General features: G+C 33.1%; 1 protein-coding gene and 1 pseudogene across 1 annotated transcript; both read left to right on the forward strand.

Annotated features, from left to right (window-relative positions):
- The first annotated feature begins 3,187 nt into the window (after window positions 1-3,187).
- Window positions 3,188-14,201, forward strand: LOC132058954 (8-hydroxygeraniol dehydrogenase-like). Its single transcript, XM_059451386.1, has 5 exons — window positions 3,188-3,375; window positions 4,023-4,136; window positions 9,030-9,540; window positions 13,670-13,823; window positions 13,927-14,201. Exons 1-5 carry the CDS (start codon window positions 3,278-3,280, stop codon window positions 14,127-14,129), a joined length of 1,080 nt encoding a protein of 359 aa, XP_059307369.1. The 5' UTR covers window positions 3,188-3,277; the 3' UTR covers window positions 14,130-14,201.
- Window positions 10,990-12,269, forward strand: LOC132058955 (probable E3 ubiquitin-protein ligase ARI8; annotated as a pseudogene).
- Window positions 14,202-15,802: the final 1,601 nt, after the last annotated feature.

Consider the following 15,802-nt stretch of genomic DNA (forward strand, 5'->3'; position numbering starts at 1 on the left):
CATGATTCCCACATAACGATTATTAATATGACACAAACGAGCATGCCAAAAATTAGTAGAAGAAAGCATGTAAACATAATTAGTAACATTATTAATCTCAACATTCAACTTGAACATCCCATCACAAGCATACCCCTTTCCCACAAAAATACCCCTTTTCACTATTACATATTGATCAGACTCAACAATTTGCTTGAAGCCTGTTTTGTTAAGAAGAAAACTAGACATCAAATTTTTTCTCATGGAAGGAGTAAAAAGTACATCTTTTAATGTTAACATCCTTCCTGAGGTAAAGCTCAACTCGACATCTCCCTTTCCAAGCAGTTGAGTAGTGTGAGAATCACCAAGCATGATGGCTTTGGTCTCCTCAAAAGGAGTATACACTTTGAACCAATCTTTGTCATAGCAGACATGACGGTTTGCACCAGAATCAGCTCACCATCCATCAACATTTTCAACCATATTTATGTCTGTTATCACCACCACAAGTGGCTCTTCAGTAACGTTCGCCTGAGGTGTAGGACCACGTTTCCGAAACTTGCAATATCGAGCAATATGTCCACTCTTGCCACAGACAAAGCATGGTTCTCCATTTTGTGCTTGTTGATTTTGTGCTTGATTATTACCACCATTATTTTTCTTGTGAGGTCTACCATTATTTTTCTTGAATATTTTCTTCTTAGGCTTCACAGAGGTATTTTTGTTAGCATTAGGAGCAGCATTATTTGAAGTAATTAAATTTACCTTATTTGTGACGGGTTGTAAGGTGCTCTCTTCCGTTTGCAAAAGTGCATCTTGGCCCCTTGCCTCTTCTTCCATGCGGATTCGCATAATCAACGTCTCAAGTGAAGTTTCCTTTTGATTGTGGCGCATAGTTTTTTTGAAATTCCTTCCATGAAGGTGGAAGTTTATCTATTATGCCACAAACAATAAGGTTATCTCCAATTTTTTATCTCCTCAGACCTGAGCTCTCCAATGATCATTATAATGTCCTGAGCTTGGTCTACCACTGATTTGTTGTCCACCATTTGAAAATGAAAAAATCTACTAGCAACATATTTTTTGGCTCCAGCCTCCTTGGTATCATATTTACTCTGCAATGCTTTCCAAATTTTCTTTGCAGTAGAGTAAGTTCTATCATAATAATCATAAAAATTATCTGATAGACAATTAAGCAGATAATACCGACACTTGTAAGAATCCTCATCGTAATTTTCAACTTTTTCTGGAAGAGAAATAAGTTTTTCATCATTCATGAAAGAGTTATCTACTTTGTTTGGATTCTTCTCAGTTAACACATAAGAAACATTGAGAAGACTTAAGTAGAAAAGTATTTTACCCTTCCATCTCTTAAAATGAGTACCGTTGAATCGAAATGGCTTGTTAAGATCTCCCAGTTTAACATCCACAGATTTTTCAATTGTAGCCATTGAATCTCCTTAAAATTGTTGGTGATAATATAAAGTTATAATTGAAAAATAAAATAAAAAATGTCTTCGGCTGAGGCGCGGGTATCTCGCTTTCTTTAAGGAGATTCAAGCCCACTGCAGCAAATCTTTACCGGTCTAATAGTAATCTTTTTGACTTGTCCCCTCCAGGATGCAACAGCCCGATCACTTTGTATAACTCAACAAACTCTGGACAAGATGTTGAGTCCAAAGCTCCACCAAAAAGAACACCTTTCTTCAACTAAATAAACTCTCTTTTATTTTCGTCACTCTGTCAAGAACTCTCCAATATATTTTTTTCTCTCCCACAAGGTAAGGATGATAAACTATTTATAGTTGAAAAATTCATCCTTGAATGGATTGGATGAAAAGAGTGGATTAGTGGGGTAATTAATAAAGTGGTGTGAATATGGAGTATAATGACTAGAAGGTTATAAAGAAAATAAAGTAATCATTATGTGCCATTAACGTGCAGGAGTAATGAAATAGTGGTTATGAAAATTTCAAATTAACTTATGTCCACATTCATGCATTTACTCAAATGAGTAATTAGAAAATAATGATCCAAACGTAAATGGGAAATGCTGCAGAGTTGGTAACGTACAATTGATGCACTTTAATATAATATAAATTAATATTAAAATGCTCTAAAGGTCCATCAAAATGCTATAGTGATAAGTTAACATATCCTTAAACTTGAGGAATAAATTATAGATATGAGAAATTTAACCAATTAAAAACCTGTAATAGTTGAGTTTTAAGACTCAACAGTGATCATTTTACATATTTGCTACATTGATTCATAAAATTTGTTATGATTAACTTTTTATGTTTATCGATCGTTCATCGAGGTACGTACTAATACGGTTAGAACTACTGCATGACAAAGCGTATAACATAGCCTCTCCATATGATTAAATTTTCCGGAATAGATTTTTTAAGTTATATTTTACTTCTCTATAACAGCATTTCACCTATAACAAAAACAACAAACTTTAAAACAGTAACTTCTTTGTAAAATCACGCCTCATATAACAACTATCTTTCTTTTTTTGGTAATATAATAATTAACGATTTTTATAAAATAGAATATCTATGATTACCAATAATAATTTTAGAGATTTTAACCAAATATTTGATCCTTTAATACTCTATTTATGACAAAAAAATATCATATGAATATATATATTCTCATTATTAAAAGATTTTCCTTCGTTATACAAATGTGATTAAGCTTAGAAATTGGCAATTAAAATTGAAAAATTAGATTTTATGCATCATTTTTGCCTATAACAGCGCATGTCAATGTTGTTATATGTTTATAACAACAATTCTCTATAACAACCAAAAAAATTCAAACCCAATGATGTTGTTATAGAGAGGTTTGGCTATAACAGGGAAGAACAACAAATTACACGTAAACAACTTAAAAAATATCTAAGGCTCATTGTACTATAATCAATTTGGAGATTCAATTTCTTGAATTAGTACTGCGTATAAAGTCTTACTTAGGATCATATCAAGTAATTTAATTCGGAGGGTCTCTTTTGGTAAAGAACATGATAAAAAAGGTGATAAAGAAACTCTAAAAAGGAATATTACCTTTCAGGCTTTCACAATCATATTATCTCTAATAAAGGAATAAACCTTTAAAATTTATGCCTCTATTTATTTTCTTTCTCTTTTTGCACGTCCTTTAGAGTTCAGAAAATTATAAATATGGATACCAAATGGCCACTTGGTTTTAATTTGTACGCATGTTCTTCTGTTTGGCTCTCTTTTATATTTTTAAGTGACTCTCTAACTTCACTTTTAGAAAGAACAAAAAAATGGCTAAATCCCATGAAAGTGAGCACCCAATTAAAGCATCTGGATGGGCTGCTAGAGATACATCTGGTGTTCTTTCTCCTTTCAACTTCTCACGAAGGTATGGATTTGATACCAAAGTGAAAAAAAAAAAAAAAAGGGAGAAATATGGAGAAATGATTTTATTTTTTATTTTTTATCATACACTTTCTTTTGTATTCCTTCGCCAGAAGTTACCCACCTTGTACCCTTGGTGATCTGTATTCACAATCTCAAGGTTGGACATAAAGGGTGCTTACAACTTGAGGTTGTGAGTTCGAATCACCATGAAATCAAGATAAGTATTATTTTTTTGTATGAAGTGCATCTTTGAAAAGGATTAAGGGAACGAAGGTGAGCGGAAGTATATTTTAACCTGGTAAATAAGCGAGAGTACAATTTAGGTGGAATTATAAACCCTTCTGTTTAAATTGGTGGTGGTTGGGATTGGCTTATGCACACCCCAATTAATTAATTCAACATGTAGTTATTTATTTTCATCAGTACAAATAATAAAGATGTAATTTTCCATGCTTGTTCATACTACTACTTGCCACCAGCACAACTTGTCAAGCAATGAACACTTTAACTCTAACCACCAAGCTTAGGCCGATGGAAAAGGAATCACCTTGTAACCTTTTTTTTTTGTATCTACTGATTTAAATTTAAACCTTGGTCGAATTTTAACTATAGTTTTTTTAAATGTCCACAAATTTTTTGTGGGTGCAGGGCTACTGGAGAGAATGATGTGCAGTTCAAAGTGTTGTATTGTGGAATTTGTCACTCAGATCTTCATATGCTCAAGAATGAGTGGGGCAATGCCAAGTATCCTATTGTGCCCGGGTAAATAAATTATATTCCATTCTAATTTGCCTCTCTTATACATGCAGAAAGTTTAGGTTTATGGAAAATTAATTAGGGTAATTAAGCAAGGAAATTTAGCGTGAAATTGCTCTTCTTCCTGTTTGATTTGTATAGTAAAAGCAGAGAAAATAATTATCACATAAAATCACCTGCATTGTTTCCTCTTGCCTGCTTGTTTGTCTTTCCTTTTTGGTTTGAAACAAAAATCCTAAGGGAATATTTTCTTTTCTTCTCCAATCAGCTTTTTGTTTGTTTCTAAACGAAACTATAACGTTTAGTTTGAGGGATAAGGAATATATTTTGGGGATGAATTGGGGATTAACTAATTCCATATTTCCTAGGAATTTTTATTCTATGATTAGCAATTCCGGGTTGTGTTATACCATAATTGTTATATTAAGACTTCATGTGGGATAAGAATCTCGGGATTAGTAATTCGGGATTAAAACATAAAGATATATATTTGCGCTTTTCAGGTAATAAAATTGAAAATAATAATTTAACTCACTTTATATCTAGTTTAAATCAAATACATATTTTAATTATACCGTATGTATTTCATTTTTAGTGCAATAAATCAAATGTCTATCAATCAGTAATGAAGTATTTGTTGTGCCACAACCCGCATATATATGTTTTTCAAAATAACACCATTTATGTGATGATATTTTTATCAAATGTCATACTGATTGATTATCCTTTATCAACAAGAGTATATTATTATTCGATTTCAACATTGAAGGACAATATGTTCACTGTTATCAAACTTTAAAATATGCAATGTTGTTTGACACTATATAAAGCGCTAGGCCTACTTAGTTGTGACAAGTTTCAAAGTAGATAAACATTTTTTTTATATATAACTACTCTTCCAATTATTTGTGTATTTTCGGAAGTACGATTCGATCTATAAATTTTATCAAACTTGTGACCAAATCTTGGCCTACTTAGTTGTGACAAGTTTCAAAGTAGATAAACATTTTTTTTTATATAACTACTCTTCCAATTATTTGTGTATTTTCGGAAGTACGATTCGATCTATAAATTTTATCAAACCAGTGACCAAATCTTCGGACCAAAATATTCTTTGTAGTGTAATACATACCTTTTCTCATTACATACCTTTTCTTGGGAAAGATGTGTTATTTAAAGATTCTTTTTACTGAAATTCCATCAAAATAACTCGAATCAACTTAAAAGACAAAAAATAAAAGTTGAACTAAACTAGTGCAAAAAAAAAAAAAATTCCATTAGTAGTATTCACGCATCTTTCGTGCGTGAATGTGTCGAACTTTTTTTTTTTTTTTTTTTTGCATTACCTTTCCAAACACGTTTTTTTCCATACTTTGAAAGATTATATATTTCAAAATTCTAAAATATCAATATTTTATATAAAACGTAATATCTTTTTTTGCGTAAATAATGTCGGCTCATTACTAAGTCCACCTAAACGTTTTGGATCGTCGTTTTAGGGGTTAAAGTCAAAGCAAGTTTTGAAACTTGTAATATTTATAGGGTTTTGATTTAAGTGTTTTAATAATAATTCATCCAATACGAGAGGTTTATACTAATTAAAAAATAATTCATTCCATTTAATTACAATACTAATTCAAAGCAATACAATAATAAATTACAATTACAATAACAATACAATCTTCAAGTTCTAGAGGCTCTATTACTTCGAGACGTGCTTGTACTACCACGGCCTTGTTACCACACGAACGCTTGTCATGGCTATATTGCTTACATATAGAGCACTTGCGAGAGTAAGTTCTTTCACTAACATCCATTTGATTGTCTACGACTCCGTGAGTTAATGCCCAATTTTCTAATGTAATCCTTGTTAGCAACCATCGAAAACGGCTCGTTTGGCCAATAAGCTTCATTACCAAGTGGGTGGAATTGGCCGAATAGCCCGGCACGGCCGCCCCAACTATAACATCCTATCTCGGCGAGATCGTCGATATACCGAAGATACCTCAAGCTCGTATGCGAACCCGAAGTGTTCGGGAATTGGCCCCCGAATATGATGAGTAGGTATAGACGCGCGCGTCGATCAACATCGGCGCGTGTCCTCTCCAATCGGATGTTGCGTATGCAGCGAGGCGCAAGCGAGCATAAAGGGCCGGCAACCAAAAGCTGCTGGCGGAATATGACCATCAGAAAGCGCAAACCGGTGAGCCTAATCAACTCATCTCGGTAAAAGGGCGGCGGCGCGAGGCTCTTCGGTATACAATGGGCGTCCGTCAACCTCAGTAGCCCATAAACGACCTTCACATCCGAAGGGTAACGGTAGCCTCACCGGTGCGGAGATGAAATTGCGTCTGTTAATCAATGCTTGTCACTAGCGACCTTCGTTAAACTAAATATCCGTGTGGGGCGAGCGGCTAAGATCTCCGTCGAGTCCCCAACCGGGTACGGACACCGAGACTCGGCCCGGCAGGTGATATATGTCGACTTTGAAGATACTAACTCTCGGTCGAAGGGCCCGGATCAAGAGGATCCATCTATTTTACGCATTTTAAATAAATCATTAACAAGTAGTATTAGTATTAGTATTAGTTATGTAATCTTTTATCGAAAATTTTATTAAAGATTGTGGTGACCCATCTGTTTTACGTATTTTAAATAAATCATTAACAAGTAATATTAGTTACGTAATCTTTTATAGAAAATTATATTAAGGGTTTTCAATCCTAGCTACGGGTTATGAATCCTAAACTAAGGGTTTTCATTCCTAAAATATAAAGATGAGTTAAATAATTAACAATTAGTTAGGATACAATTAGTATAAATAATTAATAAATAAACAAATAACTAACAAATCAAATAATTAACAAGTTATTATCATATATTTAATAAATAAACAATTAAGTAACTAATCAAAAAATTAATAAATTATTATCGTATATTTAACAAATAAACAATTAATTAACTAATGAAACAATTAAGAAATTATTAACAAATAAACAATTGGCTTAGCAAAACAAAATAAATAATTAGCCAGCTAACAATTGAAATAGCTAAAACAATTAATAAATACTTAAGTCGAATCCAATAATTAACAAATACTAAATAAACAAGCAATATATAATTAACTAATTAACAATAGATAAACAAATTAAAAAAAAAACGAAAAAATAAAGGTACCCAACGTGTCGCAAAAAAAAAAAAAAGCAAAACGTAATCCACCACAAGATACAATGACCATGCTTAGGGTAATAATATATTTAACAATGTAATAAAAATATATCTCTAGATTGAAGGCTTTGCAGGTTTTTGAAATGTGTTATCACGTCATTTATTCGAAATCCAAGAAACTTTTCTACTTCAATATACCGAGAATATTGAGCTGATTAAAAATAACTTATAGTTTTAAAGGGGGTGGGACCACTAAAAAATGGGGTTAATGGCGGGTGGGGGCGGGGAGAGAAAGACTGATTTATGGTTCCTAAATTCATTCTCAAGAAATTTTGCACTTTTGTGCTCCGAATCAATTTTGTAGATTTGGTTTTCAACTTTTTTGTAACTGGACCAAAATAACTCTTGGAGATTGAACTAAAAACAACAAAATAAAATGGACCACTCTTGGAGAACGTGCCAGTGAAGGCCAAAACACAACCACTATAACATCAACTGACATGATGGACTTTTGACACGGCCAATATCATTAATTTTTCGAAGATAATTATAATTGCATGTAACACGATATGTTCCCAAACGCACTATGTGGTGTACCACTATTTTTCCCTATCATTACATGGATTCCTACTACGTGTCGAAGTAGCAGGTTGAGTGAAATTGACCCTGGCCTGACACATATGTTATGATTACAACCTTCGATTTAATTTTTGTTTTAGCTTGACTCGATGCAGATTTCTGAAAAAATAAAGAATTTTTTTAAATTTTATAATTTTAAACTAAAGTTATGTGTGAATTGTCCTTTGATCTTTTAATCTTAAATATATCATATAAGATATTGAGATTAAAAAGTGTTACTAAATACAGCAAGTGATAGTCATTTTGAATCATATTAAAAAGAATAGTATGACAAATAAATTGAAATGGAGGGAGTATTTCATATTTCTTTTATCTTTTTTTGTATGATTTTGCTTATTACATATGTTTTGCCGGCAAAAATACAGTGATCTTTGACCAGGAAGAGGAGTCAAATTTGAAACTTTATATATCGGTGCTATAGAATTTTTCTCTTTATTAGTCACTAACTATACGAGGAGAGAAAGACTAAGTCAACTCAAGTGGCCGAATCAATCATGGCAATAGATGGATTGAGTAAATAATGAGGAAAACAATAAATCATGGCTTTTAATTTCCTAATTTTTTTGTAGCATTTGTTAAAACAAAACTAATACAATTTTTTTTCCTTGTTATAGCAATATCTAACATATCAAATAAGATTTTTTTTCAAAAAATATTTCACTAGTTTCTGTGCACATATTGATTCGTTATGGAAATTTGTTTAACTCAACTCGCCCAAACTTGAACAGGTTGAAGTTATATTTTCTTGAGATAATTTTACTACTCAGTTCCTGCACTTATATGATGTATGCGGTAATGAGTTTCACTCATTTTAACTCATTATAAATGCTAACCTTTAATCTTACCCCACTACTAATTATAGGCGGTCATATCTTGCCAAAATTCTATCGCTAAACAATAGAAATCCGTCGACAAATTAGATGGACATTTGATAGGGCTATCATCTATATGTGGACTAGTAGATAATATCAAATATATATCCAACCTTTTAAATCTTTCAATTTCTTTTATTTAGATAATTCAAATGAGGCCATGGTAGATCTATTGGCCACTGAAACTCTATTCAAACCACATCTTACCTTTGTTGCACAGGCATGAGATCGTGGGCGTGGTAACTGAGGTTGGTAACAAGGTCGACAAAGTGAAGGTCGGGGACAAAGTAGGTGTTGGAGTACTCGTGGGATCGTGTCGAAAATGTGAGAGTTGTACCAATGACCTCGAACAATATTGTCCTAGCCACATTGGCACATATAGTACAACTTACTATGACGGAACCACCACATACGGAGGCTACTCCGATCTCATGGTCGCTGACGAGCATTTCGTGGTCCTTTGGCCGGAGAATTTACCAATGGAAGCTGCCCCTTTGTTGTGTGCTGGAATAACAACTTATAGTCCATTGAAATATTTTGGGCTTGACAAGCCTGGATTGAACATTGGTGTTGTTGGCCTTGGTGGACTTGGTCATATGGCTGTGAAATTTGCAAAAGCTTTTGGATGCAATGTGACTGTGATTAGTACTTCTATTAATAAGAAGGATGAAGCTATTGAACGTCTTGGTGCTGATTCATTCTTCCTCAGTCGTGATCCTGAACAAATGCAGGTAAACTTTCTACTTTTGTTCTTTAAAATTGCAATTATATAATTGGGATCTTTATCCAAATAGCTGGCTAAATTTATTGTTTGTTTCTTAGGCGGTATAAATAAATTATATACTGATTATACATAGTTTTACATCTATCGGCTATTTTGAATTGGCGGCCATATAAGTTAATTCTTCTATATAATATCGTGCATGACGTTAAGCCTAATAGGGGAAAAAACTCTTTTTTGTTTGGAAAGAAATAACTTAAATAAGTTTATTTCTTAAAAGTGTTATCCCTAAACATTTTAAATCCTGTCATTCCTAGTTAGAAAGCTCTTGGTCCCATCTCTTGTCGAAGGGCTGGGTTACATTTGGATTGGTTGAAACGACATTTATTGCTATTGCACTATTTATTTTTGTTTCTACCGCTTTTCTACTTACATTTACGTACAAGTAGTCGGTCAAAAGAATTAATTATTAACTACTTTGGCACCTCAAAGTCGGCACTTCTCCATTTGGAGGTATGTTCCAAAGGTTGGATTGTTCGCCCATTAAACTGGTATATGTGTTTGAGGTCTAATCAACAAACATGTCGGGGCACAAATATATGAAATACCATAATGTAAGAACCTCTAACCCACTTGACCGGATTTTATAAATAAACATTACATATGAAGTAAATTCGAGTTAACCCCTTTAACTTTTTTGGTTCCGAAAACAATAAACTCTTCACCTTTTCAATCAGCTAATAAACCCCCTGATATTAAATCAACTGCCAAAACTGAATTGGATCATTGCATCTAATTTTAAAATGTCGAAAACTGTTACTTTGGTGAAAAAAAGCTATAATTATGTGACCATCACTATTAAGCCTCTAAGAAATTAAAAAGAAAGAATAAGAGCTTCCTACTTCTGCTAGTTTTTTTTTTTTTTTTTACTACATGTGTTAGGTTTTTTCTCCGTTCCTACTTCTGTTAGGTTCTTTTTTCTTTTCCCGAGACCATATAGGTTTAGGTTGTATATTTAGCTTTATATACATATTTGTCTCCTTTTAACGTAGCACCAACCAAGAGTCCTCTAAAATATCACAATTTTGCTAATGGATTCCGATCATGATATATATGACATGGATTAAGAGGAGGAAGTATTCAGTGATGGAGATACCATTGATGAACCCATAGACTCCCATTATAACCCGAAAAATTACAGAATCTTGAAGGCTACGGATATTCGTCGACTCATGGAAGAAGATATCTCGAAAACTTCAACAATTTTTTCGGTCCCAACGGACGTTTCTGTTGCCCTTCTTCGTCACTATAATTGGAGTATCACTAGAGCTAATGAAGAATGGTTTGCTAACGAATCCAAGGTCCGCAAGGCTATAGGTATGTTATCTGAACAAGAAACGGAAAAAAACCGGTCTTGGGATTCGAATCGTTTGACTTTGACATGGGGGATATGTTTTGAGGAATATCCTCTTGATATGATTCATTTTGCTGATTGCAAACATCCTTTTTGTAAGGAATGTTGGGAATGTTACGTTAGCACGTCGATTGATAGTGGTCCTAGATGTCTTGTCTTACGTTGTCCGGAGCCGTGCTGTAAATGGTAGGTCAAAGTAGGACCGTTATGTTAGCACAGGAGAAAGATAGATTGAAGTGTTATGATTATTTGTATAGATCTTATGTCAGAAGAAAATTGGAAGATCAAGTGGCGTCCTGCCCCTGGATGTGAATATGCGGTCGAATTCGAAATTGGGAGTGAAAATTACGATGTGATTTGTGATTGTTCTCATTGTTTCTGTTGGAATTGCTTGGATGAGAATCATCGACCGATTGATTGTGACACTATAGCTAAGTGGAGGATTAGAAATCGTGCGGAAAGTGGACGTACGAATTGGATTCTGGCTTTCACTAAGAAATGTCCTAAATGTTTCAACCCTATTCAAAAAACAAAAAAAGGGGATGTATGCATATGACTTGTAAGTGTTGTTACCAATTTTGTTGGCTTTGTTTAGAAAAATGGGGTTCTTGTGATGGTAATTGTAATCGTTACGAGGAAACAAAAGAGAAAAAGGAAGCCAAGAAACATGTTCAAAGGTACACACATTACTATGAGAGATGGTTATCAAATGAGAAGTCGAAACAAAAGGCCTTAAAGGATTTAAATGAGATGAGAGATGAAGGATTGAAGAAACTGAGTGAATTGCACTCTTTAAGGGAGATTGAATTGGAATTCATTATACAAGCTTGGCAACAAATTGTTGAGTGTAGAAGAGTCTTGAAATGGACTTATGCTTATGGATTTTATTTACCAGAAAAGGAGAAGACCAAAAAGCAAATTTTTGAGTACTTGCAAGGGCAAGCTGAGGCAGGTCTTGAGCGACTTCATGAATGTGCAGAGAAAGAATTGTTTAATCATATTGGATCTACCAAGAAATTGGAGTATACCGAGCAAGGATCTTATAAGAATTTCGTCGTTTTTCGTTCGAAACTTAGTGGACTAACTAAGGTTACCGGAAATTATTTTGACAAGTTGGTTATTGCCTTAGAGAATGGACTCGAAGATGTGAGCAACTCAAAAGAATCCAAGAGAAGGACCCGTCAGAAATAGAGACTGTCAATTTTATTTTATTCTTAAATTGGAATGTGTATGGAATCATATGGATGATTGTCTTTATTTTGGCTCTTGTATTAAGAATTTTAGTAATGATTCAAATGGATCAAGAATAGGAATTTGAAGTTGAAGGTTCATTGTTTTAGATTTGAGTTTAGAGTCTTAGTTTTCCTTTTTATTTTTTATTTTTTTAATAGACGAAATTATTTTTCTATATTTTGATGATAAGTTTTTGTATGAGCTAATTTGAGCTAGCTTAAAGTAGTCGAAACTTGATGGACTACTATATCTAAAGCGACATGCTTATGAATTTGGGAAAAGGACACAATTGGTCGTTCGACCCATATTCAACCCACCCACTGGCCCAAATTTCTCCAAACCCATAATGTAGCTATTAAAAAAATCTCATCAGTTTGCCAAAACTTAAATAACACAATTTTCAACTAAAAATCCAAACTAAAAACTTTGAGGCAATTTCCTCCTTCAATCACTCTTAAACATGGAAACTTCAACCTATATAACACCTAAACAACAACCGTAAAAATCATTTTTGTTTATAATATGTATGTGTATAAAATATGTATCAGTACCTATACGCGTAATGTATAGAAACTGTATAAAATATGAATCACTAAGTTATGTATCATTTTTGTATATAATATGTATCGACACGATTACCTCGTATAGAATACAAAAGCCGTATCGGTTTTGTATATATATGTATCATTTGTGTATATAATATGTATCAACACGATTGCCTGTATATGTATCGGTATAGTGCTGCGTATGTATATATATATATATATATATATATATATACACATCTTGTGTGTGTCAGAAAAAGGAATAGCCTCTGGTTCAGATTCTCAACCACACAATACATGAGCACATCAAACTAGCTTCAAGTTTTATATACAAGTTTTATACATACAATAAAGTTCACTATACAAACAATATACAAAATATATACAATACAATGCGTATATATACAAAATAGATACAACTTAATGGAAATAGGCATTATTATCTAAAGAGAACGTGTCAATTTCGAACATAATCGAGCATAAAAATAGGAGATAATGAAGAAACCCTTTATAGTTATGTTGAAAAGAGAAGACGTCGATGATGGAAATCCCAATTCTATCCTTTTGCCTTAGCTTAATGGAAATAAAGACATTAGGCGTGGGCTTTCAACCGCTGGGCTACGGGGTGGAATTAGTTTGGGCTGAGTGGACTTGTAGTGACACTAAGCCCAAATATTGGCCAAATATGAGATTAGTTTGGGCTGGTTGGACACACAGTGTCCTTTTCCCTATGAATTTATACTCAATCCAACTCATCCAAGTCTGGACAAATTGGACGGTCTATATTTTCATGGGCTAAATTTGAATGACTTATATTTAATGTGCTAAACTTGACACTCTTAATTTAATGGTTAACGGTCTATATGATTATGGCATACTGTAGATATGAGGGCACGAGCATATATATGTTGGCATTGAATACGACTTGGATTGTTGTTACTTTGCAGGCTGCAACAAGCACATTGGATGGAATTATAGACACTGTTTCAGCACAACATCCTATTTTCCCATTACTCAATATACTAAAGCCTCATGGAAAGCTTGTAATGGTTGGTGCACCGCCAAAGCCACTTGAATTACCAGTTTTCCCCTTGCTTCTGGGTAAGTAAATAAATAATATTTTTTCTTTTCTTAATTATCTTTTCATTTCTGATATTTGGGATTATTCAATATAGTTCTAATAACATTCGTATGAAACAAACAGGGAGGAAAATTGTGGGAGGAAGTATAATTGGAGGAATGAAAGAGACCCAAGAAATGCTTGAGTTTGCAGCAAAACATAATATTACACCTGAAGTTGAAGTTGTTTCAATGGATTATGTGAATACTGCTATTGAACGTCTATTGAAATCGGATGTCAAGTATCGATTCGTGCTCGATGTTGGGAAAACGATGAAAGCTGATTAAGCGTGCGAGCAAATTGGTTTGAGCACTATCATTATGAATAAAATAAATGAGCATTTTGCTCTGGTTATGGAAGACTTTATCATAGTTTTCATGGAACTTGAATAGTTTATTTACGGTTGAAATAGTAGATTTTGGCCGAGTTTCATCTTTGTTCTACTTGTTGGATGTTAGCGCCTTCCGAGATGAAAATATTTGAGTACATGCATCTATGACCGATAGCGACTTAGTAACCGAGACAATTTATCCGTGCATCTAAAACCTACATACAACAAAGAAGAAACGCAATATTATTAATTTTAGTGAATCCAGTCGTGAAAATTTCAGAAAATGAAATGCACAGTAGGAATAACAAATGGAATAAAAAACCATACCAATGTAATTTCAGAAAATGAAGTGCACAGTAAGTTATAACAATGGAATAAGAAGCCATATCGTAAAACTTCTTCTGAATTTTGTAGTGTCCACTGTCCAAATGTAAATTTTAACAAAATACAGAAAACAAATTATAAAGAAGAAAATGGGATGAAAGGTAAGATTGTACAAATGTGAGAGAAAGAGAGTTGCTATTTAATAATGGATTGCTTCAGATGTGAAGAGCCATCGTTTCATGGACCAGAATTCAAAAAATTACATATTTGTTATGATGTAAGTAATTGCTCCATTATGTTAGACGTTACAATCTTCATTAGTGAAAGACAGAATTAAACATATATTTAATAGGACAAATTAAATAAGAAGAAAATGTCAAAGTTTATCACTTCCGATTTTTTGTATGTGTGTAAGAAACTGTAAGAAAGAGAAGGAAGACGAATGATTTTAAGCGAAAGAAATTACTTTTGAGATTAAGAATATGTACACAATGTTACATAGAGAGAAATAAATCACTCATTTACAAGTCATTTATTTTGGAGCATCCATTTACATAACACATAAATGACTTTTTGAACTTTTTAATAAAGCACATAAATGAAAGGAAAAAAAAAAGGCCAAAAAAAGGAGAAAAAGATAAATATCATTGGAGGCGGCCAGAGAGATGCGTTGCGTCCCCCACATCACCTCGTTATATATAGATAACTTTATATTATATATAGATATAAATTCCCTCTAGTTTTTGGTTCTATCTTTACGTACATTAGTCTCTGTAAATAACATCTAGGATGTTATTTAATTGACTTCCCTCTAGTTTTTGGTTCTATCTAGGACTACTACATTAGTCTCGGGTTAATTCTTTGTAAATAACATCTAGTTTTTGATGTTATTTACTAAGAAGATTACTTTATTTTATATTATCTCTTGGAATAAATAATTAACTAGTATTATGTTCCATCTGGCATTTCTTGGCTCCATTTTCCTTTATCACATGCTCTCCACATGACACAGCAAACCAAATTCATGGTCGAGTAAGTTAATGAGACAAGAATATATATTAATAAATTAGTTAAATGAAAAAAGATTATTTACAAACACATGTGCATTTATTTGTCTAATTATGATATAAACACGAGGGCAGACATACTATTCTTATACATCACATGCACGAAAGTAGGCGACCATATTTGACTTCAACTCCAGTTCTTGAAGGGAATAAAAATAGTAGTAATAATAACAAAAACACAAGCCTTTGCCAACTAACTAGTATAAATATATTGGCTTCTCCCTATGCGTTTGCTCAG

Source organism: Lycium ferocissimum, chromosome 6, assembly GCF_029784015.1.
Source record: "Lycium ferocissimum isolate CSIRO_LF1 chromosome 6, AGI_CSIRO_Lferr_CH_V1, whole genome shotgun sequence".
NCBI lineage: Eukaryota > Viridiplantae > Streptophyta > Magnoliopsida > Solanales > Solanaceae > Lycium > Lycium ferocissimum.

Bases quoted from the DNA above. Each gene is read 5' to 3' on its own strand.
- LOC132058954 (XM_059451386.1), top strand. From the start codon at position 3,278: ATGGCTAAATCCCATGAAAGTGAGCACCCAATTAAAGCATCTGGATGG. The intron at 3,376-4,022 runs GTATGGATTTGA...TTGTGGGTGCAG, and splicing joins CCTTTCAACTTCTCACGAAG to GGCTACTGGAGAGAATGATG. The intron at 13,824-13,926 runs GTAAGTAAATAA...TGAAACAAACAG, and splicing joins AGTTTTCCCCTTGCTTCTGG to GGAGGAAAATTGTGGGAGGA.